We start from the raw sequence: 24,516 nt of genomic DNA on the forward strand, positions 1-24,516 counted from the left end.
GGCGTGGTGCCTTCCTCCAGCTCAAGTTTCAGGTGGTGAAGGTCAGGGAAATAATGGTCCTTTGCAGGTCTGAGGATGACAGCAGGAAAGCTTCGTTTGCGACGGGTTAGGAGGACGGCGCTCCATGCAACAGCCTCGTGCAGCTCCTTGAGGAGCCACCGAGCACCACAGCGGGGCACCTTCCCATTCACTTCTTCACAGCAATTAGTGGATGGAGGGGAAAAGTGGGGGGCAGACTCTTTAGTGAGGCCCATTGAGGTATGATCCCCACCGCTGCCCACCAGGAGAGGACAACACCAAGGTGCTGGCATGGGAGGAAGCCTCGAGCACACGTGAACACGCCACGCCACGTGCCCCCACCGCTGCGGCGGCTCCTTACTGGGTGCATGTCGGGCCCCGCGTATTTGGTCGGCAGTGACAGGCCCCGGTCCTCTCGCAGGACGGCCCGACCGCGCCACCTACGTCGCACTGGCAGCCTGAGGACAGGAAGCACGTGGTTACATTCCCGCACCGCTAACGAGCTCCGAATAGCGCTAATCAAAGCGGCACGCCGAGGGAGGGGTGGCGGGGCCTCTATTTTTATTCCATTGTATTGCTTTTCACATTGGCACGGGCTGCGCTTGCATCCATTTCTCTTCCATCTCACCTCCAAGCTATTTCCAGGCACCATGGAGAGCACAGGCCTGAAGACTCCCCTGGCAAGCCCTGCCTCCTCCTCCCAGGCCCCCAAACCCACAGCCCACTCACTGCCTGCCCCCAGGCCACTGCAGGTGCTGGTGCTGTGCGGGGTGACAGCACACGGCCAAGGCTGTTGCTTCTCTCTCCGCCAGGGTATTAATTCGTGCATGGGGATCCCGCAACATAAGCAGATGTTAAAGGCAAGAAGTGAACCCCCCAGCACCCACATCTGCGGCTTCCCTCTGACCCCAACAGGAGGGGAGCGTGAGTGACCATCTCACTTGCCAAGGGAGGTAGGGCAGGCTGGGTCTCTACTCTGTGGCAGGGCAGCTGTGGGTGCCCCCCACACCTTAATTCCCAGTGATTTTAACAGGGCGCTCAGCCCCTTTTGTGGGGGCTGGTTGTAGCTGTGTTGGTCTAAGGACGTAGGCAGATAAAGTTCTTTGGGTAAATGCAGTATCTTTAATTAGACCAACCAAATAATTGGAAAAACGGTTCTTTGCAAGATTTCAGGCACAAACACCCTTCTTCAGATTCTCCCTATGTCGTGTTTGTAACCAAAAGCTTGCAAAAAAACAATTTTTTCAACTATTTAGTTGGTCTGATAAAAGATACCAGCTTCTTTTGGACACTCAGCCCCCAGCTGCCCCCAGCCCTAATCCACACTTTGCCTTCCCATCCTCTGCAGTCTCTCCACCCTCCAAACAGCCTCTGCTCCAGTGACTGGCTTCTGCGCTCTGTTCCTACCGGGTCCCATGCATCACGAAGGCAAGAAGGGGGCTCACCTTGACAGCCAAAGTAACTTGCTTTGTTCAGTTTGAAGTAGCCATCTTTACATGCTGAGCAGAGCTGGCCGCAGGTGTTGGGTTTGCAGAAGCACTGCCCGCTGCCCTGGGGAATGGCGGTCATACAGCAAGGGTCAGTCAGTGCGCCAGTGAACTCAGCTCAGGGTCCCCCCAATGCCCATCACACTCAAGGCAGGGGTTGGGAGCAGGGGGTGGCATGGTGTTTATGAAGGATGAAAAGAGTCTCATGGGCAGCAGGATGTGGGGGAAACCCACACTTTTCAGAAGTTTTTAAGTTCCCCAGGCTGAAGCTACTGCCAAGACCGCAGACAGGTGCTAAGAACATGAGCTGGCACACACCAAATAACCCCCCACTGATGCTACTGCCCGTGACTTCCCATGGCACAGGAGTGGACTGCAGCAGCCTGAGGCTACAAGTTCCTTGGGGCAGGGACTGTCGGTTTTGTTGTGTGCACCTAGCACAGAGAGGCCCTGACCCCTCGTTTAGCCTTTCTAGCTGCTACTGCAACACAGAATAAAAGAGCTCTTCTTTCCCTCTTCAGTTCTAGGACAGGTGCTAAATCCATGCCCTTAAGCAAGCCTGGACTTCAATCACTGAACCTCCAAGATGACAACGCCAGGACGGGACTGGGTGCTGGCTTATGGAGAGCAGTCCGGCAGGAGCTAGTGTGGGGTGCTCCAGATGTTATGCATGTAGATCAGAATAAAATGGGGCTGGAAAGGCTTTCAGAAGGCCGTCTAGTCCAAACCCCTGCTCCAGGCAGAAGCACCCGGCCTGAATCGCCCCAGCCACGTGTGGCGACTTGAAGTGCTAGATGGAAGCCCTCTCTCAGCCACCTATTCCAGCGCCCACCGCCTAGTTAGCAAGGTCGTCCTAACATCCAGCCTAGCACAAAGATCTCTTTCCAACTTAAAAGAAGCACTGGAGGAGCTCAGGGCACACAGGGAACGTTGGAAGTGAACTTACTTGCCGGCACTCAGCAACTCCACTGATGGTGCCTTTGGTGTTGCACTGGCAGCCTGGGGAGAGGAGAAGGCGGCGAAGCAGTCAGCCTTCCTATCAAAGACTCTTGCCTAGTCAGAACAACACTAACACCCTGCCACAGGCCCAAAAGACCTCAGGATGTGGGGACAAGGCTCCAGAGAGGAAACCAACCAGCTCTTGATTCCTGCTATGGCTGCAGACTGACTGAGCATGGGGTGAGGGCTGAAATTTTAGGCAGTCTGATGCTTACCCCTGACCCTGCACATTGCACCTGCCCTGTGCAGACACACACCACCGGCTTTTGCATGTCCATGCCCAGCATAAATCAATCTAAGGGAAAGGCTGAGGGACTGACCCTAGCAGAAGAAAGTCTGACCCCGGCCCTGCCCCAAATCTACATTTGGATCATGAAATCGTTCTGGGAACTTGACTGGGATGAATAGGTCCCCCTCAGGCCTCTCTTGAAGTGCTGGTAGGAGCCAGGTTGGAGGGTCTATAGGACCAGTTCCTTACTCATGCATCCATAGGGGTTCTCTGGAGTCAGGTTCCAGTACAGCGGCTTGCACCTGTCACACGCTGGGCCCTCGACGTATGCCCGACAGGCACAGGAACCCTGAGAGGAGGGAGGAATAATCAAAAGATGAGAAGAGAACGGCACGGCCTCCAGCTACGTAACGCGACCTACGGATTGATCAGCTGCTCTGCTCTACCGCTGCCGTCTGCAGCATGGCGCCTGGGGGCAGATCCAGGGCCAGGAGGGGAAACTGTAAGTGAGATGAGGAATGAGCAGGGTTTCCAGAGAAGGAGACGGGGCAGCAGTGCTCAGAGACGGTGGGGCACGTGGACTACTCACCGGAGACAGGGATGGGTCTGTGTTTTCTAGCCCTGCCGGGTTGCAGGAGCCCACTGGAAAGAAAAAGCAGAGCTGGTAGCAGGTTTAAAACACCTCCTCTCTCTGAGCTGCTGTGCCTGGGAGGGGATATGCAGGGAGTTCTCTGTTGGGTAGGGGCTGTCACTGGACTGGCGGTGGAGCGGTTTGATTATGTGAAATAACAGGCACCCTCCTGCCAGTTGAAGCCGCTGGGGTAAGTGCTGCACCCAGCCGCCCTGGGGGAGGAGGAAGACGATGCTACCTTCACAGTACGGGAATCCATAGGCCCCTGGCACGCAGGCATCACAGCGTAGTCCCGTCACTTTGGGGCGACAGCTACACTGCCCCATCTCCTGATCGCAGGTGCCGTGGAGGGAGCCCTCCGCAGAGCACTGGCAGGCTGCAGGCGAAGAGGAAAAGAGAGGCGATCAGACTGAGGTGGCAGGGGCTTGCAGCCCAGCCCAAGAGCTTGTGCTGCACTCCTGAAAACCAGATCGCATCCGCTTCGGTGGCTTAGCTGCAAGCAAGCATGTGCTACAAGAGCCTCACTCTACTTGTTTCACAGGCGGAAGAACGCAGGCAGAGACTTGCTCCGGTCACACAACGGGTCAGTGCAGAGCCGAGATGTTGCTCAGAAGCCACACAGTTTACTGCAGACATCCTGAGGGCCAGTCACACCCCGTGTCTCACAGCAGCACTGGCGAGGCCTGGAGCCATAAGCTCCCAGAAAACAGCAGCCCAAGGTGAACGAAGCAGCCTGGGCCGACCAGCCTTGCAGTAGTAACCAGCCAGCAGCACAGGCACGGAAATCATCAGTGACCACAATGCCTAGATCTGAGCAGGGACACACGTATAACCGTGGGGACAACCTGCTGCTTACTAATGCATGGTGAGAGCTCACACCCCTATCACCTTCAATGGCATCCTGAAAACGTACAGCCATCAGCTAGTCTGGTCCTGGTCAGACATGATGCTCTCACTTTCAATTGCAGCTCAGGCACCAAGAGACAAATTTAGTGCAAGTGTGTGAACAACCTGCACCCCCAGTTGGCCCTGGCCTCTAGCAAAATGCTCTTACTACTTCAAAAAATAATAGGATATTTGTAAACCTCAGGTCCCCCCTCTCCCTGGCTTCTGCTGCAAATTTGCATTTTAGATACTGCTTCAGATGAAAAAACAGGTGACTACCATGCTCCAGCAAGACTATCTGATCCGAGCCTCCAGCCCCTTCAAAGGCATAACACCGGCATCAGCATTCACAGCTTGCATGAAGCCAGCTGGCCGGGACTCAGGCTTCTACATTTAGCATGGTGCAAAACTGTCCGGGGGGTGGAGGGGGATGCTTCTGTTTTGTTGCTCCAGGGAAATCACATCACAGAACATTAATTAAGGAGCAGTAAATATTTGCTGTGAGGCACAAGTATACATCTGGCCTCGGTCATGATGCTGGGGGTGGGGAGGCAGGAGGGAGGAGATGCTGCCTTGGGCATATTGAGGACAGTTAATAACACAGACACCTGCAGTTAGGCAGGACACCATTTTGCTGTGCTTGCTTGCATGAGTAAAACCCATCTTTGAGTCTGAAGCAAAGCCACCGAAGTCAGTGGAAAGACTCCCACTGGTGTTAGTGCTGGGGCAGGACAGGTAGATAAAAATCAAAGGGCTGCTTCTTGTCTGTCACCCTTTTGCACCCAAAATGTAGCTCAGCTGGCTCCAATGGAGTTAGTCTCCATTTATTCTGGTGGAAATGGGAGCAAAGTAAGGCACAATAGACCTCTGGGAGGTGGAAAGGGCTATTCCCTGGGGGTGAGAGCAGTAGGCCTGAGACCAGTTCGGACAGGCTGAGAGTTGTGGTCGATTTGCAATAGTGAGAGCAGGGTGTTGCTGTGAAGTCAACATGGTCAAACTTTGCCAGCTCAATCCTGAACCTCATGGCTCAGGCACAATGATAAGTGGTAGCCATTTGCAGAATAACCATAAAAAATCTTTATCTCATGTTACAAAAACCCTTTGCAGTCCAGACTATCCAAATGGGAACCTGATGGGGAAGAGGTCTGCATCCCCCGGCCTGTACTGCTGGCTGGTCTGGGTTTCCCAGTTCTCCAGCATTCAAGATCAGCTGCTCATCCTGGTTTGGATGCACCTGACCTACATGGATTACGTGGCTGGCTTTGAGCGGTGTGTTGTTCGCACCCCAGCGTGTCGCTCCGGGAACGGAGTCGAAGCAGCAGTTTTGTCTTGCAACCAAGTGGAAGCACTCAGCTCTGCACAGCTTCCGCCACGGGCCATAAATCTCTCCTCAGCACCTGAACCACAGCTCTGACACTGAGATAGGTTTGCAAGTCTCCGAGCGCCTGGCTTAGAGCTTTGGCACGAGATCTAAACACTCGGCTCAGGGTTTCTTCGGGAAAACGTCTCGCATGGCAGAACCGTGTTGCTTCAGCGGGCGCTGGAATGAGTCAGTGTGATTCAGTGCAGTTTTCCTTTTGTTTGTGCATGTTGTTTGAGGTGAGGGGAGAGAGTCTGGCTCAGGTGCACCCTGCCGCAATTCATCTCCCGGGCTACACTTTACCTTGCCTTTCCTAAAGCGCTGTGTGCGTTTGAGGCCCTGCATGAAGGGTTTGCTAATATTCCTATCAGGGTGAGCAGACCTGAGCTCCTAGTAGTAATAACTAGAAGTGGGACAGACTGCATGGTCTCTGAATTGTCGGTGGACAGCTGTTTCCAACGGGAAATGCACTTTGGAACCATCCAAAGAAGCAAATAATAAAACCAACCTCTGCTGTAATGAACAGCCAGTCAAAATATGATTATAATCCTGGGCCAGGGTGTGCTGGGAGAAGGAGGCTGGGAACAATACACAACAAGAAGCAGCCCATGTGATTGCTCAGTTTGGGAAATGATGCTTTTCTGCTGGCAAAATCCTCCCTGTGAGGCTTTGTTACTCACGTGTGCAGCTGGGGTACCCGTAGAAGCCTGGTGCACACTGGCTGCAGGTGTGCCCGGCAAAGTTAAGATGGCACCGGCACTGACCAGCTGGGCTGCAGTTATTATCTACTGAGCCCCGGGGGTCACAGGAGCAAGCTGCAAGAGAATGGCACACAAATGAGAAAGAGAGGGAGTGAGGTCTGCTGGGGGGGGGTTAGGCAAGGGCGACTTGCTCGTGATTTCGCCCCAGGCCTATATTTATTGCTGAAATCCTTCGGAGAAGCCAGCAACTTCTTTTTTATCTGGGGTCACAGTCACATCAGGAAAAAGCCCCTGAGATTTCACAGCCCATTCAAGACACACCAACAGGAAACCGCTCAGTAGGTTACCGCATTAAACAAACAAATCAGCGGTTGGAAAAACAGTGTCAGAGAGGGAGTCATGGTGAGAGAGGCAGCCTGATAGTGGAAGCTTTGTCTTCTTGGCTTTGGTATTGTTCGTGACACCCAGAACAAGCCTGCTTAGTTTGTAACCAAAGTGAGGGGATTTTGAATTAAGCCGGTTAGAAGGCAACAGCTTGGCACTCTGAAAAATCAGGGGTCCCAAAGTCCCCCAGAACTGAAGCACTCAGAATGACTCTCCACCTTCCCTAAATGCAGACCCGGTGCCTGCATCCTGAAAATCCCAGCTGGGGTCTGTCCGGTTTAGCGGGTGACAGCATCTGACATTCGTGGCAGAGCGCAGCCAACTGATGCTAACCATAGACTAAAGTCCCTTCCAGCCCTACTAGGAGGTCCTATTGAGTCCAACCCCCCCACTCAAGGCAGGATTGTCCCAGGCAAGGGTCTGTCGAATGAGACCGAACAGAATCCAGTTTGCTTTATAAATGCCGTGAGGTGCAACCCTCGTTGCACCAAGCCCAAGAGACTTGGAAGGGCTACAAGGTTTTGTGGCGGGGGCTGCTTCCACGAGCATGAACCAACCTCAAGGTGTAAAATCGCAGGGCGGGGAAATGTTCTGAAATGTACTCAGACAAGAGACAAAAGGAGAAGAGGACCCAAAGCTTCTGCCTACAGAATTAGTACTGATCACCATGATTGCCAGAGGCTGGGGAAGTCCACGTAGTCACATTTCCACCCAGGTCTGATGATGCGAGTGAACAGGCAGTTTCTCGGGGAGCGAGGACCTCTGGTTTAGTTCTGCCAAGCATCGCGCTTTGTCCCTCCCAGGAGCCCACCTCTCGAATCATTCAGCCACAGGCCTGCATCTCTCTCCCAGCCCTCTGACTGACGGCAACTAGGAGCCTTGCTTTCCCCCTTACCGTGGCAATGGGGATAGGAATGGTATCCCGTGCTGCACTGGTCACAGTGGGGCCCATCAAACTCGGGCTTACAGAAACACCTCCCGACTGAGTCGCAGCCTCCCGGCAAGGTCCCGACAGCGCTGCAACTGCACACTGCAATGCAGAAAAAAAACTCAGTGGGGCAAGGGCTCAGGCTCCAAGAGCCCAGCTGCACTCAAGGCAAAGCAGGGAGGCCACTTCTACTCCCAGGGTCTCAGACACGAGCCTGAAGTGCCTGCAGCGGGGATCCAGCAGCTTCAGCATGTGGACGCTATGTCTCTGCATTGCTCTCATCTCCACCCCACTCATGCAGCCTGTCCTTGATTCTCCATGGCCCATACCTACGCAGCTCCCATCTCTGGCACAGCGCCTCCTGTCTCAGTGCTGCCAGCCCCTATTGCCCATGGATTACATTTTTAAACATGCATTTTCAGGCCTCCACCCTGCTGCCCTTCACACTTGTGGAAAGCTCTTTGGTCCCGATGTCTCCTCACAGCTCAGCACCAGCTAGGCAGCTGCTTTGTGAAGAGCTCTGCCTGTCTGTCCATACCCACCTGCTTATCTAACACCTCTATTTTCAGCTGCACGGAGTGGTGATCCATTTAATTTTTGCTCCGTGTTTTTATAGCCTCTCCCAGAACAGAGGGCAACTCTAATAGGCATTCAGAAAGTGGACACGTGCCCGCGCCGTATCCACAAAGGAGCAGGAGATACGCACGCTGGCAAAGAGGGTAGCTGAAGTAGCCGGGTGCACACTGGTTACACGACTGCCCTTCGAATCCAACACGGCACAAGCACTGACCGGTCTCGCTGTCACAGATGCCTTCGTACTGGCCAGGGCCTGAGCACTGGCAGGCTGGAAAAGAGCAATGGGCCCCAGCGTATCATCCTCCTCTGCAAATCCCTGGGGAAAAGGGGGAATCCAGAGGCCGCCTCATGGCCAGGCTCAACCCTGGCTACACAAAACGCACCCTTTTTTGGGGCAGTAAGACAAGACTTTGCTAGACAAATGCAGCATGAGGAAGGGAGCGAGGGCAGGGATGGGGTCAGGGAAGGAGAAGGGCTGTGAGGCTCAGGGTCAGTGATTCACAGCCATCCGTCACTGAAATGCCTGTGGGTCCCCAGAGGCTGAGAGGAAGGAGTCCTGATCGAAAGGCTGGTCGCAGCAGCTGCAGGCTCCATCCCGAGAGCCCCCAGATGCTGACTCACTGCGGTCAGAGCTTCCAGCTACATCATGAAAGTGTAGGAAGAGGTCACCTAAGTGCAAGGAAAGAGGAGGATCCTGGCCCAGCCTCCTCCCGCTGCCAGCATCTGGCCCAGAGTGGACTCAGCGGGTCCCATCAGCAGCTCTCCCTTGCAGGTTGCACTCCCCCGGGCCACCTGCCCCCTCTGTAACATCTGGCAGGGAGGGAGCAGGCAGGGGAGGCAGGTCCAAGGAGAGCAGCCCATCTGGGATAGACCTGGGAGGTGTAGGAGGCAGGAGAGGGGACCTGGGCTGAGATCCCTGACACACTGCAATGGGGCTGCGGCCAAAGGGGCCTGCTTGCTGGCTTAGCAAAGCAGCTGCTGCAGGAGCAGTGAGGGGGGGTGGCCATGACATGCAGGCAGCTCAAGCCCAGCGGGAATCCAGTAAAATTCCCCAGAAAGGCCCAGGGAATCCGGCAGGGTCAGGGCAGCTCTGGAAGAGACCGGCAGAAGTCATGGGAACGTGTCCCTTTCCCAGTCCCGCCGGAGAAGGGAGAGGTGCGCGGGGCTTCGAAGCAGGGGAACCCGCAGGGACGCTGCCCAGGGGGCGGCTGGTCGGCCCATCACTCACGCTGGCAGCTGGGTCCATAGTGCCCCGGCGCGCACTGGTCGCAGTGAGCTCCCTGGAAGTTGGGCTTGCACACGCACACGCCCGTGCGCGAGTCCTTGCGACAGGCGTTCCCTTCTGTGCCAGCAGCGTAGCAATCGCAGTCTGGAGAGGAGCGATAACAACAATATAAGGCATCTCAGCAAAGACGCCACTGGCTGGGCTGGCAGCTGGAGTTCAGATCAGAGAGCTGGGAAATCCCAGACTCAATCTTTGGCCAGCGACTGGCTGGGCAGGGTCAGGGCACATAGCTCCCCTCTCTTAGGGTCTCCTTAAGAGCTCTGATTACGTTGGGGCCTGTGCACTCTGCACTGTTCGTCGCTACCCAGCCCCACCGCTTTGTGGGGACAGCCAAAGCCTGCAAAGAAGCCTCAGTGTCTTTGAGGTCTGGGCTCACAGCAGTTCCCCCCGTTATAGGACACCACAACTTGAGCAAGCATTTCAGGTTCTCAGACTGCCAGAAGCCCAAGGGCCCCAGGCCAGCAAAGATCATAGCTCCAACCAGCTGGGTGCCTTGGGCTTCTCCATCATGCAGAAAAAAAGGGGCCAGAGCATTAGAGATGGGGAAAGGGGAAGCAGAAGTTTTGTTTCAGGAGGCAAGAGTGAGAACCAGAGGGGAAGGGAGAGATTCCAGCCCGGGAAAGGAAAGCCTGCCTGGCAGATACCAGGTTTAAAATATCAGAGGAGAGAAAAAGGGTTATCTGGATGCACTGGGAAGCATGACACCAGAGATAACTGTCTGGGAAAGAGCACAGAGACCCCAGAAACCCAAGGAGGTGATGAATTAAATGCCTTGAGAATTAGAATTAGGCAGGAGGCAGGGGAGGAAGGGAGAGGATAAAGCTCAAAGCAAGAGGCAGCACTGGATTTCTCAAGACGAACGCTCCCGTCTGCGTCCCTGACGTTCACATCAGAGCATTGAGCTCATCTATGCCTGCCCTCCCACAGGACACTCAAGGCAGGGGTTCAAGCCTATGGCTCAAAGGCCAGATCTGGCCCACGGAGCCTGATAATCCACCCATTAATGCTGCCCCATTGACCCAAACACGCCACCAGACTGGCTCTGCATGCAACCCCTACTGAGGCTGGCCCTGGGCTGTGCCAGGCCAGCATCCTGGTTTGGCCCAGGTGGGTGCTGTGTGTGCTGGTGCTGGACCAGGGATGCAGGGAGTAGGGGGGGCTCTTTGGGCCAGATCCAGCCTGCAGGCTGACCCCATGCCACTCAGGACCACATGAGTTTGACCCCCCTGTAGTAAGGGAACCCTGCACAAAGCATGTAATCGCACTGCCTCGCTATGCTGCAGCTTTACCAGAACAACCCCTCTCCCACTCTTCAGGTGTCTAACCCGCTGCGAGCATAACCTCTTGGACCCGGGGACTACCTCTCACCATGGGCAGTGGCGCCTGGTCTTGACTGGCCTGGACCAGACCCATGATGTACAATGATCTCAGAGGTGCAAGTAAAGCAACGGGGCTTACTTATAATCTGTCCGGCTGGAAGCACTTGTTCCCCAGTGTCGTTGTGGGAGAAAGCTGGAACGGCTGCGGAGACAACGAAACATTGCAGGCACTACACATGGGCTTAAAACTTGTAGCTGGACCCCAAACTGAACCTTAAGAAAAACGAGGCTTCCCTCTGGCCCCGGGGAAGACCCATACCTTCCTGCTCCAGGTGAGGAGCATCGCTACCCAGCAGGAAAAAATGACCTCAGTGGGGCTGGATCCCACCTCAGGACTGTGCTGCCTGTTACGCCTGAGCCTCACGACTGAAGCAAGGTGCTGGTTCACATTGGTAAGGCAGGAACCGCTACAGCCATAGCTCTGCACTGCCCACAAATCTGCCCGGAGCCGGAAGCTCTAATTTTAGGCATTCCCATGTCCACTTGGCCTAAATAGGGCTTGCTGCAGAGAGTCAGCACCCATCTCCCTGCTGAAGACCCCTGGGGCTCCTGATGTACTTACGATAGCAGTGGGGGAAGTCTATGTACCCCTCGGCACAGGCGTCGCACCGCTCCCCAGTGTAATTCGGCTTGCAGTAACAGCGCCCCGTGAGGTCCTCGCAAGTGCCGTCCGTGAACTCTGAGTCACAGTTACAACCTAGCAGAAGAGATGCGCTCTGGGACCTTTTGTGACCAGCCAAGCACCCCATTTCCCAGTCTGCATCCACATAAAACACAAAGCTCCTAGTAACCAGTCTAACCACCTGCTGCACGGGCGGCATCACAGATACCTGCTGCATGGGCTCCTGAAGTATATACCACATGGCTGTCCCTCCAAAAGGGCTGCATGTCGGAGCAGCTGCCGCCACTGTGATTGTGGACCTGCCAGGAGGCAGGATATGATGGGAGGCTGCAATAATGAGGGACCTGTACCTCCGAAAGGGCCTTGCTTCCCCTTGGGAGGAAAGGATGACTGCAGTGAAGTGGGGACAGTCCTTGCTGAAGCGGGTGAAAGCCACCAAGCCAGTTGTCAGAGCCAATGACACCTCCACTGCCTGAATGATCTGCATTTCCAGCAGGGAACCACCCCCGCTGGGAATGTCCCAGCCTAGTTGGGGAAGTCCTGGAGGCCAAATTTTTGCCCACTCTGGTTTTAAACAGGCAGCTGCATGCTTACACCACAGCCACACATACTGTCTACATATAGCAGCGGCTGCTTGGGCTCACAAGGCAAGCACACAGCCAAGTCAGCAGGAAAAACTAGCTGGAGGGACAAATCCAGCTGTGCAGAGTTCACAGCTGGCTGGAAACTGAACCCCTCACGTAGATTTGATGGGTGGGACAACAGTGGTCCATGGCACCGGAGAACCCACCCACTTCAGCGCTGGTGCCTCTCCCCACCTGCTCAATTAAACAGCCAAGTGCCCATTTGTGTCTCCAGCCTGCAGGGCCACTTGTACTCACGATAGCAGATGTATGGCGAGTCAATGGGATGGTCGGGAGATTTGTAGTACCCTGAGATGCACCTCTCACAGTTGATGCCTGTTGTGTGATGCTGAAAAATAAGTGGTGAGAAGGGCCTCCAGTTACTCTGCTAACGAGGAGGAAAGATGAAATCCCCCCGTAGAATTTGCCAGTGGCATCACGACCCAGACGGGTTCACGTCCGCAGGTGAATAGGGGAAAGAATGAGGTTTGCTCAGAAGTCCACTCATGCTGCCTTGGATTGCAGCATGATTACCTTCTCCCTCACTGGCAAACGTCTGTGCCCAGCCCAAGAAGGCCGGCCTGAGCTTCAGGTTGGTTTCTGCCAGTGAAGCAGAACTTCAAACAGCCGCTGAAGACAAAAACAGGTACAAAACCAGAGGAGCCCTGAAAATCCTCCCCCTCGCAGCACCGCTCTGCCGACCCCCTCCCTGACTCACCTGACAATCAATGCAGACACCGCCCCCTTCATACATGTCATCATGACTTTTGCTAGCCTTGTGGTGATCAACCTCTGGATCATAGTAGCAATCATAGGCGTGACCATTGCAATTGCAAGCTGAAAAGATCAGGAGACATCTTGATCCATCTGAGCTGGAACATTTCCATGCATTACCAGGCATGGTTGTGCAGCAAAGATATTATAATATGTGTTTCACACTCCTCCTTCCCCGTTCACGGTCAGAAGCAAGCATTGAGTGACACTGAAAAACTCGGTATTGTATGGGGGGTCTCACTGAGTGAGGCTCAAAAGGCTCTGGACACCAGTTAACAGCTCAGGCTTTCAGATCTCGCCAGCCTGCAAAAGTCTCAACAGAACACCTTATTTTGTCTTCAACTAAAAAACGCAGAGGCCCAAAATGGAAAAGTCAAGGATGTCCCAGGGCAGGTGGGAAGAGAAACCCAAACAGGGTTTGGAAGGTACAGTCAGGCTGGTTATGATCTTATCCAGTTAGAGACAGCGCTGAGCCACAGCGTTCAACACATGGATATGGGAAGGGTTGTTTTTAAACCCACAGGCAAAGATCTGTCAGTCCCTCTGCACTCACTGCAGTGATGAGCTCATGCTTTGTAATTAAGTTCAGTGATCTTCTCTTCTTGCACAGCATGAATTCCAGCTGTGGCATCTACTAAAAGGTTCTGGCAAGACAGATGAAGAAGTCCTGTACATGAGTCAACTCAATTTATCTCTGGAGCAGAATTGAGCACTCAGGCTCACAGCAGAAAATTTAGGGTATGGGACAGGAAAGAGGCCAGAACCAGCACCCAGGAGAGATTCACGGACTACAGTTTTAAAAGCCATGTGAGAACAGAGTTACCCCTGCCACAGGCTGCCCTTTCTGCACTTGCAGGTGTGTTCGCTCAGTCTAGGATCCAAATGCAGGATACCTTTGGGAATGGGTTGGGGAACTGAAATGAGGGCGTTTCAAGGAGATTTTCGTGGCTTTCACATCCACATCACCAGGTCGAATCCTGACCAGGTCTATTATGAGCACCAATCCGTGGCTGTCCCATAGCCTGTCCCATAAATCGGTAAAGAAGGGCATGGGGCTACAGCAGACGACTTGCCTAAACGAGACAGGCACATCTGCCCAGAAAGGCCCAGGAAGCTCTAGGAAAGGGGGAAGATGCTGGCAGGGCTTCCCATATGGAGGTTATGTTTCAAGGACACAGGGTCAAGGAAGAGTTTCTGCAACCACCTGTGCCATGAAGAGCTGGACAGAGTCCCGGGAGGGCGGGCGTTGGGAACCAACTCCAACCCCTGACAACTTACGTTGGCATTCGTTCGCACTGTCGCTGGTGGCTGGTTTCCAGGGAACCTGGTTGAAGCCTGGGCAGCAGCGATCGCACGACCCGCCGCAGGTGTTGTGCTGGCAGTCGCACTGCAGCCTGCAACGTGAAAGGTGAGTGAGCAGAGCCGGGGCACTGACCTCCAAGGACCCCGTCGCTGCCGAACTTGGACGGGGGAACAGCAGCCCCAGGTCGCTGGTTCAGACAAGTCTTCAGGACAAGCAGGTGGGAGACCTGCTCAAGGAAGGAGGGGAGAGGGGACTGCAGGCTGCTTCTCTGGGTAAGCACCCGGGTGGGAAGCCGGTGGGATAGGTACGTCAGGCCGTAGATGGCACAAGCTCTCTGCCAGAAGCAGGCCTTTGCGTGGAGGAACTTGCCATTTAATTATGACAGATGCAACACAAAAGACTGACATTTCTCATTCATTCATTCTCCAGCAAACTGCAGTCTTGCCCTGACCCCCTGGAAGCCAGTGATTTCATTGGTTTATATGAAAACATTCTCATTTACTTAAAATTTGCTGATTTGGGGATAAGAGAAAAGTAAAAGCAAGTAGCTTTTCTCTCTTCTCCTTCCTTCTTCCCTCTCCCCTCACCTTCTTCTCTTTCCCCCTGGGTGGAGGGGGGGCAGAGGAGGGCTGAGGAGAGGAAGAACAGGAAGAAAAAAATAAAGCAAACATATGCTTTACCAAATGTGGCACGTTTCACCATTTTCAGCAAAAAAACTGCATCCCCTTCCCAAATGCTCCCATTTCAGGCTGCTGCTCGGGTGACTGAGGGGAGATTTGGGAGCAGGGAGTAGGTATAGCTTGGGTTACAGGGTAGCACAGGAAAAGCTGAGCTTATCTGAGATTTGGGAGCAGGGCATAGCCTGGGTTACAGGGTAGCATGGGAAGAGCTGAGCTTATCTGCATGTCTCCTGGGGCCTGTGCAGGAAAGCAGGGGCCGGTAAGGAGAGACATCCTTACTGCTCTGTGTGGTGAGAAATGATGGCTGAGATGGTAACCAGGGAAGAAGTACCCCTTGCCCCAGAAGCCCACTACCACGCTTTGAAACCCACCTTCTGCTTTCCTTCGCTAGCCCAACGGTGTCTGTGCTGGCCAGACAAACCATTCAGGAGGCGCCAGGCAAGCACTCTTGCCAGGCGTATGCGGGATCCTGTCCCCACTGGACTGCAGGGCTAATGTATTAACAGAAGTGACATCACCGCAGAAACCCCCCCTTAGGCGAACGCCGGGCCCGTCCAACAAAAATGCTTTCTGTTGTGTCAGACTGATGAATAATACAGCATGTTCCTGCTTTTATCTGTGCAATTATTCATTTCCCTGCAGGCCAGCCTGCCCCTCCCAGCCCTCGCCACCCGCAACGCTCTTTCATTCACAACCGGGTGCTTAAAAATAAATGTGATGCCTGCCGGTAGGAACGAACGGAGCAGGGATCCGAGGGCGCGCGCAGAGACACAGCTCTATTCTTCTGGGAGGGCTGTGCTGTTGCCTTGCCAGCACGTCCCCAAGAGGCTTCATCGCTAAACAAGCACATCATGAATCTCCACGTGCAGAGGGTGGGCGGAGAGAAGCAACCCCATGTCGATACGGCAAGGGCTGACGGGAAACGATAGCCAAACCTGAAACGCTACCCGAACAGCAGCTTTTGGGCAGAGCTGGGGGAAGGTGCTGTGGCCCGAAGGAGGCTGCTCCGCTTCCCTCGGGAGATTTGGCTTCTATGGCAGGAGACTGTTTTCTCACCTGTAAAATGGGGTCAGGGCATTTGTACCTCTGATGCGAAGTGCTTCAAAATCCACTACGTACGAAGTGGTTAAGTTTATTCCCATGACACTCTGCAGACTCAGGAAGGAATTCAGATAAACCTCCCAGCATCAGGGATCGTTTCCATCATGACACCGCCGCAAATACCCTGAGCCCTCTCACTTACTTAGAAGGAAAGCAATGGGATATTTATCATCTGTATTACGGCAGCACCTAGAAGCCTCCATCAGAGGTCAGGGCTCCATCCTGCTAGGACAAACCCGGAGGAGGAAAGATGATCCCTGTGTTGAAGGGCTGGTTCACCTGCTGCTCGGAGAGGATGCAAATCTGCTGCAGCAGGAGATGCTTCAGGGTGAGGTGCCCAGATGCAGGTCACCAGCGTCCAGAAGTTGTCAGTTCAGTTCCCCCATTTCATGTGAAACAAGAGGACCAGTGCACATTTCAACCAAGACATATGTGTTTATTTAGTCCTGGCCGTTGATGGCTGGTGGGGCCTTTCGGGAGCTCATCCATCACGGCAGCTTCACTGCACGTTGTGGCGGGTGCGTTTTGCTTATGAGTTATGGCCAAATGTGCTTAAGTTACAATATTTACATACCTCGGTGACTGAACATATACAGCGGTGCAGGGGGAGCAGCAGCCGCTCTCCCACCTCACACGCATTTCCTGGCAGTTTCACCATAAAACGTTACCGCAGCCTTTCCACGGGGAGGAACGGGGGAGCGTCCAGCAGGCAGCTGCAACAGGCCAGCAGCCAGCAGGCCCAAAGGCCAGCACCTCCAGGTTTAGCGAGGGCCAAAATGCAAGCAAAAAGGATCCAGTCATCCCAGCTGCACTGGCCCCATTGGGGGTGGTAAGGGAAAGCCGGCCTCAGAGGGGCTGTGGTGTGAAACCAGTCTAAAAAAAGCTACGAGAGCCCTGTGAAATCAGTAAGGTGTTAAAGTAACTCAAGCAAAAAAGTGGTGACAGAAGAGAACTTCCTTGCAGCATATTCTCTGACAGAGCCATTTCCCAGCTGACCAGGCCACCGAGATCTTGAAATGCATTTTGCTGCCCATCTGCTGGGACAGCCGCGGCAGCAGCACACGAGGCGTCCTTCCAGCGAGTCCCGGGTGGATCCCCTTGCCTGGGACATCTGTGACAGGGGTGCAGGCAGCCTGCAGGAACCAGCTGTTCTGCCCGGGCAGATTCAGACGATGCTTCAAAGTCTCCCCGAACTCATTTCCACAAGGCTACCTGCAATTTTAAATGAGCAGCTTCCCTCAGACCCTGCCTTGTATCAACTTGTTAACACGGAGGTCCTGTCTGGAGCTCTTTGTCGGCACATCTGGCCTGCTCAGTGACATGCCAGACCCCCCAGCGATGCTTATCTCTTCTCTCACATCGCTTTGCATTGGAAAGGTTTATTTTTGATCCTGTTGCGCTCTGACACACACAAAGAAAACTCGACTTTAACCACAAGAATTTCTGTCCCCTTGAAAACACAGCAGGAGCCATCCTGGGTCTGTGGAAGCCGACCAGGAATGTTGCAAGATCGGACCCCTTGGAAACAAAGGGCATTGAATCTCTAATTCTTCCCCATCAACACTAAATCTATGCTGGGAGAAACAGGGCGCCTAGCCGGGCACCTGTATTATTGTGAATCCTATACAGGAGATGGTGGCCTGTGTATCTGGGATCTCAAAGATGACCCACATAGGCTGGAAACACAACTTACAGCCAGGAAATCAGCTCTGGAGATATGACCCATCACCAGGGTCAAAAAAAAAAAATCCCCAGTTTTCAGTGAAAAAAAAAGTAACCCCAAATCCACATTTTCCATGATTAAAATGAAACACTACTATATATGTATCTCTATATTAGTGGTGTTTCATTTTAATCATGGGAAAATGTGGATTTGGGGTTACTTTATCCACCAAAAACTGGGATCTTTTTTAATTTGAGAAAACCAGGATCCCTGCCCATCATGTACAGGATCCTTTACCAAGGTGTTGAACTCACCTCATTAATCAACCCATTGACTTCACTTTGGGGTTTGTATGTGGCAGATGACACAAGTAGGGGTGAGTGCAGTGGGGACAAGGTAAGTGGGACGTTTGGGCAAGGGGGCCAGGATACACTTCAATGGGGGAGGAAAGCAGCCACGACAAAGAAAGCCCTCGACTCGTGCGAGGGAGCAAGCCAGAAACTGTACACCTGCAAATGCTGTGGCAGTCACAGCCTTATAATGGCATAAATGGGAGAGGTGCCGTGAAAGGTGTTGAAAATGGTGGTCAGCCCTCCGAGCCCACGGCTTGATCCAGCCGCCACTGGACGCCAGCGACAAACTCCCGGTGATTTTACTGACGGGTGGATCAGAGCCTGGCAGCGCTGCTTTGTGTGAGGCCAGCTCTGCAGGCAGGCGCAATACAAGTTCCCGCATCAAACACCTCGGTCCGCACCTACATCCATCCACTGCATCGAAACCCACCTATTTTTCTGCGGTATCTCTTTTGGAGCAAACAAGTCACCCACCCCACAGTCATTTTCCAAGACTGCTCTTCCTGGCAGCCCCCCGCCAATTCACGGAGATTTCGGGACGGTCCTGGAGACAGGCAGAGCAGTGCAATTCTCCCTCTAGCTGCATTGCAAAGGGTTGGCTTCTGTTTCAGTCAGAAACTCCATTTCTGCCTAGCAGTTAGCAACAAAATGCCGTATCCTGATAGCACGATTGTCTTGTATCATCTGCTTGCCCGGCCAATTTATCGAGGTTTGCTGCCCTGGATTGCAGCCCTCACTGGCAAACCTCTGTGCCCAGCCCAAGAAGGCCGGCCTGAGCTTCAGGTTGGGATCTGAAGCTGGCCACAGTCTGCCAATGAGGCAGAACTTCAAACAATAAATAATAAAAATGTTATTTATTATCTGCATCGCGGCATTGCCCAGAAGCTCCTCTCACACATCAAGTCCTCGCTGAGCTAGGTGATGCTAGAACCAAACGCAGCCACGTGCCACAGAGCTTGTAATCCAAGCCCGCCTTGATCTCATCCTCACCGGAAGGTAACGGGACCAGGAATCTCACAGGAAAGGGAAACAAAGCACAGCGGTCTCCCATTTCATGCTGGAGATTTCCAAGGCTGATAGGCACCGGAGGTGTCCGTGCTGAAATGCCTCCGAGACAGGGTTTTTACAAGGCTTTTGGATATTGCAATCAGCTGAAAAGACAACACACCGGGTACGGGCGGCAGCCTCCCAGGAAATGCCGAGATACAATCAGGCTTTTGAATATGACCAGAACAAAAGCAAACTCCAGGCTTCCCTCCATCTGCATTTTCTTGTCTTGCTGCTGTCAAAGGCCCCAGCGTTTGAAAATGCAGGACGTGCTGTCAGATGCAGGCACTTCCCAGTCAGAGGGGTTATGCAGATTTACGGGGGAATGCCAAAGCCCTGACAGCTGCTGCAGATGATACGATAACCCCGAGTGCTCACAAGCCCACAGCTGCTCTGCCGATGGCCTCAGAGCTCTCCCTTCATGCAACGTTAAGCCAGGTATCGATACACAAGCTCCGTGTATTCATGCCAAAGAGATGTTACATCAGCAGAACAGACAGGGATGGGCCTGCTTATCTGCTGGTACCCGCTCCGCTGCGGGGTGGGAAAAGAGGGCTGGAAACAGCTGCTGCCGAAGCCTTGGAGCAACGGGAGCACTTCCAGCGATTATCCCATTTCTCTAGTTAAAGTCAAACCTCCTTCCATTTCTCCCTGCCCACTCCAGTCAGCTCCTATGAACAGGGCCTGAAGCGAGGCACGACAGAGAGACTCATTTTCCATCTCTTCATCACTGGCTCCCATCTCTCTGGAAGCACAACCTACTACAGACACTGCTCGAAAACCCTCCAGCCACCTGGTCCCACCAGTGTCCTCCTCTGGTATTTGCTTTGCTATCAGCATCCAGGTATCCCGCTGTTTGGCATACCCAGCCTCTTTGGTATAGTTCAGCCACTTCCTAAAGATGTTACCTGGTGACTATTTAAAGCACCAAGAAGAAAACCCGAGAGCGTAAACTCTTTCCCCAGCAGATAAGAGCCGCTGACCGGATGAAACCATTAAACAGTGCACTGCCACTCTTGGGAGGAGGAGGGGAGAAGACAAAAAGGGTAATTCTGGGAGGTGGGACAAAATAATTAGCAGAGCTGGGTCTGGCCAGGATCCCATCTCCCCTTTGTGGAGCACGGGCACGACATATTCACATACCAGGTCTCCGCATGCCATGTACTTTTCTCCTGCTCTGTTCTGAAACACGGGGACAAGACAACAAACACATCCAGCAGCGCCTTGCTCTAATATCAAATCCAGAAAATTTCCAATTCACATGTTTACTGCACTGTTCTCTAGGAGGAACCTGAGCCCAGTGACACAGGCGGGATTTTCAATACCTCCTTTGTTTAACACTGAGCAGATTTTAACCTTGGCTGGGGCCGGCTGGAATTTCGCTCTCCAAGATCCAAAAACCCTAACATGATCTGTATGAGAAAGAAATACAAGCTCCTTTGGGTCCAGCTGAATCTACCCGAGCCACTTACATGAAAGCCATGCTTAGGCTGCAAACAGATGTCTAGGCAGCAACATGTTCATGGTTATCAGCAGCTCTGTGGAGTTTCTAGCTGGAAAGGCTGATAGGGAGGGTCCTGCCAGCCAGAAATGTAACAGCTCTGCCTCTCTCACTCTTTTATACAGTCTGTTTACTTATGCCTTGATACCAGTTTAATAAAGAAATGTGCATACCCAGTGGTTTCTAAGCCAGACCAGCCTGCAAGCCTTTAACTCCCACTGGCATAGTTATTCACATGAGTCCTCCCACGGACTCATCGGAGACCGTTTGCAGAGTGAGACATTTCTCAGGGCAAGTCAAAGTGCTGGTCCTGGATGCTCCATGAATGTTGCATTTGTGTAAACAGTGGGAAAGGCAAAGCAGAGTACAGAGGACAAAGCTGTGTGTCCAGGCTAACTTCCCACAGAGGCCACAAATCTGACACGAGAGTGGCCTCTTTGGAGATAGTCTCTTATCAGAGCAGCAGGTCAAACAAACTGGACAAGGGGGACTGGGGCTGGAACAAAGAGGCTTTCTTGTGTCATCCTCAGGCTCTGTCCAACAGAACAAGCAAGTGTTTTAGCACACGCTTCAGTCCTGGCAATGGCACTTAAGTGCATGTTTCCATTTAAACACATGCGTGAGCCTTTTCTGTGTCAGGTGTTTCAAACAGAAGGCTGAGGCTGTCAAAGCAGGGCCTATGGGAAACCTTTTCTGAGCGTCTCTAAACCCACCTGAGTAAAAGTCTGTAGAAAGTCTGAGCGGTAGATCAGAAATCCACACGCGTAAGTGAGCAGGTTCCCAGAGACACCCGGTCTCCTGCCTTGATCCGAGATTTGTTCTCAGGCAGAAGGGATTTCCCTGCCATAACCAGTCTGCAGAAGTCCCCTCAGGGGTCTGCACAGTGCAGCACTCTGAAAACCAAGCGCTGGGCTTGGGAAGGGGCACGAGGGCATGAGACAATCTCTCTCCCATGGCAGACTCGTCTGTCTGAAACTGTGGAGCCATGACCTTATCACACAGAGAAGGAAAGCAATCTGCAGTCATGCAGATGGAGGGCTACCAAGGTCCGGATAATAAGGCAATCTGTAAGGTGACACAAGGCACATATGGCAGAGCACAGGGCTCCTTGTTCCCAAGCCCCTTCCTTACACAGCGCCTCCCTCCTTCCTTACACAATCATGTGAGTATCTACAAACAATGAGTGGAGTCCCCAAGTTCAGAAGCTCTTACCGGTAAGGGTCATTGGGGTCCCTGGCGTCACAGACATCTGCGTGACCGTGGCAGACGCAGCGCCCTCCAATGCTGATGTCCTTGATGCTGTAGTAATACTGGGAGGGATGGCAAAGGTGGGCTTTTAGTATCATCCTACAGCAGCTCCACAGGGTCGTTCAACTATACACTGAGTGAACACAGGGCCCCTTGCACCCCAGACCAAGACTGTCCATTTAAACGTCGTGTTGGGACTCATTTCTTGGGCTGGCCAGCTAAGCTGTGTGTTCTCAAGCTGCTGGCCACAACTCCCCCCGCCTGCAGGAACACCTTCTATTGATGGCAAAGCTCATCAGCAACAGGCCAGAGTCCTGGCTTGGCCAAAAAAGCAGGTACGACTCTAGCCCACGCTCCCAATTTCACTGTGTTGGCAATAGGACTTGGAGAAGAGTTTTCCTGGAGCCAAGCTTCCAGGCAGCAGCCACTGGCCTGCCCCACTCAGAGCTGAGCCCCCCCGACTGTCAGCAGACAGAGATGCTAGGGGACAACAGTGCACGTGCAGCCTGGGAAACCCGAGAGGAGAATGCCAGGGTAGGGCGATCTCCTTGCACGTGCTTCCACACTTCCAGGTAACTGCCTGCAACGTCTCTCCAATCAGACAACGAGCCCAAAATAGCAGGATTTACATGGCAGTGGCCTCGCTGGGCTGACTCTCATCCAGCCCTTGTCAAAACACCCAGCCTCGAGGCATTACAGTGCTAAGCATGCCTCAGTTTCTAACTCACAAATGGACTTTTCTCCATGGCGGCTGCTACCTGGACACATCCACTCCCAGCACTTCCCAAAGCCACTCTTCCCATAGGTCTAGAGAAGGCCAGGAGCAACTCACCCTCCTGGTCACCGTTGGGTCCCGTAGCGCTTTGCCCATCAGATGCCCGAGCAGAGTGTTGGTCCTCAGGAAGCGCAGCCTGATGTTGGTGGCTTTGGTGAAATTGCGCAGGAGAGGGGAGTAGGTGAAGTTCATGGCCCCTGGGCGCCCGTTGACCAGAGACACAACGATCTGGGAGAAAAAGAGAGCACAGCGCGACCCCTTAGGCACCCGGGGACTTAACCCTTCCCTCAACCAACCACCAACCCTTTCTAACCCTGGTCCAATCAAGTCTCCAAAAATGGCTGGACCCCAGTAACAATCCATGCCCACAAAAACTCGACGAGAAGCCAGGGAGCGGTCAAGTCAATACAAGTCTCCAGGAAGATAACACGGTCAGAATGACACAACCCAAATGCCTTTTGATCCCTAATCCCCTGTCCAAACAGAGAGGAAAACAGACCTGGCCCAAGCATATTTTTCACTGCAGAAAAGAAGAAGTGCTAGAGACTCCAGGAGGTTCAGAAGTGAATTCACCATTGCTATAGAATTGATGTAGAAGGTGGCCAGATAGTGTCACTGGCAGGAATATAAAACAGAGGAAGGAAAGGAAGAGAGTGAGACCCCCCCTTTGCCTTCCATCCAATGTGTGGGTAAGTTAGCTACTGTAGATAGGCATTACAGATGGTACATGGTCTGTTATCCCAGGCTATGACTACCTAAGTCAGCCTCCATACTCTGCCTTTGCTTCTTAGCTCTCCCTTTGATCAGTGTCTTGCAAGGTCCTTTCCAGTCCTGGGACATTCTCCTATTATGTTTCCAGCTGCTGTTGAATGGGGGAAAAATTAACTAAAGTAGAGCAGATGTGAAGCTGGAGAAGCACAGCACTGTGGCACATCATGAAATAGTTTACCAAACTCTTTGCACTTAGCTGTGACCCTGGTCAACCCCAGCACACTCCAGGGGTGGAAACTGTGACTCTGATCACGTCAATGGCTGGAACAATTCCCCCTGAGTTACAATCAATATTTGGACTGCAAGGACACCAGATTTCTTGGCCACCACATCCCATGTCTGATTATCAATGGTTACATGCACACTGCAGGAAACAGGCTATGAGTAATGCCGCTTCCTCCAGCCGTGGAGGAGTTGTGCTATTATCCTGGGAAGCCTGATGCCCGGCCGATGACCTATGCAAGAGACCAGAGGTCCCTTGAATGGGGAGGGTCAAGAACGGTCTTTGCCCATGTGAGGAAGAAATGCCTGGCACTGCTCATTTGGGAACCGATAGTCCCTGATGCAGTACCAGTGAGACAGCAGGCTTTCAAATCCCAATTGGTCATCCTCTGTCTAAGGAAAGAAGGGTCCTCCAAGCCTTGCTGGGGGCCCTTTGCCCATTCTGGGTACAAACACCAAAAGTCCCTATACAAGTGGAAGCCCTTCTGCTCCCAAGAGAATACCCACAGCTCCTCAGAGTCCATCTGCCCAGCTCCCCCAAGCACAGAAATGCTGCAAGTGCCTGGTGGGGGAGCATCACTCACCTCTCCATTCTCCAAAGGCACAATCCGTGAGTACTCCGTGGTGCAGATGGCATCGTCGTCCTTGGTGATGCGCTCCACGGTCCTGGGGCCAAACTTCTCAATGCAATCCCTCCTGGATGCTGTTGATGCATTAGGCAGGGAACATTGTAGCAAGAGGAAATACATGGTTAAAATCTTGCAGGTTAAAATCTCAGGTGGTGCTCAAGCCTACACTTCCCCAAAAAAGCTAATAGAGAAAAAGCTGAACCCTGACCAGCATATAGAGAATTAACTTACCACCAAAAATTCACTTGGGTTGGGCTGCTGCATCCCTTGTGCATTGCTAAGTCTCTAACCTCCCACGCCACTCCCTTCCTCACATTCGCAGAGAGGATAAGAAATGTAGTG

The 24,516-nt window shown here is 53.1% G+C and overlaps 1 protein-coding gene across 1 annotated transcript in view; it reads right to left on the reverse strand.

The window, feature by feature from the left end:
- The window catches only part of LAMA5 (laminin subunit alpha 5), a gene marked incomplete at its 5' end in the record, with an annotated part of 123,173 nt that overhangs the window by 45,566 nt on the left and 53,091 nt on the right, over positions 1 to 24,516 (reverse strand). Inside the window, 19 exons of the mRNA XM_019548091.1 lie at positions 11 to 69; positions 380 to 476; positions 1,464 to 1,569; positions 2,452 to 2,504; positions 2,983 to 3,082; positions 3,323 to 3,375; positions 3,603 to 3,740; positions 6,290 to 6,424; positions 7,590 to 7,724; positions 8,329 to 8,466; positions 9,427 to 9,567; positions 10,942 to 11,004; positions 11,425 to 11,559; positions 12,366 to 12,456; positions 12,826 to 12,944; positions 14,160 to 14,275; positions 21,742 to 21,839; positions 22,610 to 22,780; positions 24,130 to 24,248. Of these exons, the coding sequence (XP_019403636.1) occupies positions 11 to 69; positions 380 to 476; positions 1,464 to 1,569; positions 2,452 to 2,504; positions 2,983 to 3,082; positions 3,323 to 3,375; positions 3,603 to 3,740; positions 6,290 to 6,424; positions 7,590 to 7,724; positions 8,329 to 8,466; positions 9,427 to 9,567; positions 10,942 to 11,004; positions 11,425 to 11,559; positions 12,366 to 12,456; positions 12,826 to 12,944; positions 14,160 to 14,275; positions 21,742 to 21,839; positions 22,610 to 22,780; positions 24,130 to 24,248 (2,067 nt within the window). The remainder of the gene's footprint in view (positions 1 to 10; positions 70 to 379; positions 477 to 1,463; positions 1,570 to 2,451; positions 2,505 to 2,982; positions 3,083 to 3,322; positions 3,376 to 3,602; positions 3,741 to 6,289; positions 6,425 to 7,589; positions 7,725 to 8,328; positions 8,467 to 9,426; positions 9,568 to 10,941; positions 11,005 to 11,424; positions 11,560 to 12,365; positions 12,457 to 12,825; positions 12,945 to 14,159; positions 14,276 to 21,741; positions 21,840 to 22,609; positions 22,781 to 24,129; positions 24,249 to 24,516) is intronic.

This window comes from Crocodylus porosus, unplaced genomic scaffold (genome assembly GCF_001723895.1).
Source record: "Crocodylus porosus isolate Cpor-Errol unplaced genomic scaffold, CroPor_comp1, whole genome shotgun sequence".
Taxonomy (NCBI): Eukaryota; Metazoa; Chordata; order Crocodylia; family Crocodylidae; genus Crocodylus; species Crocodylus porosus.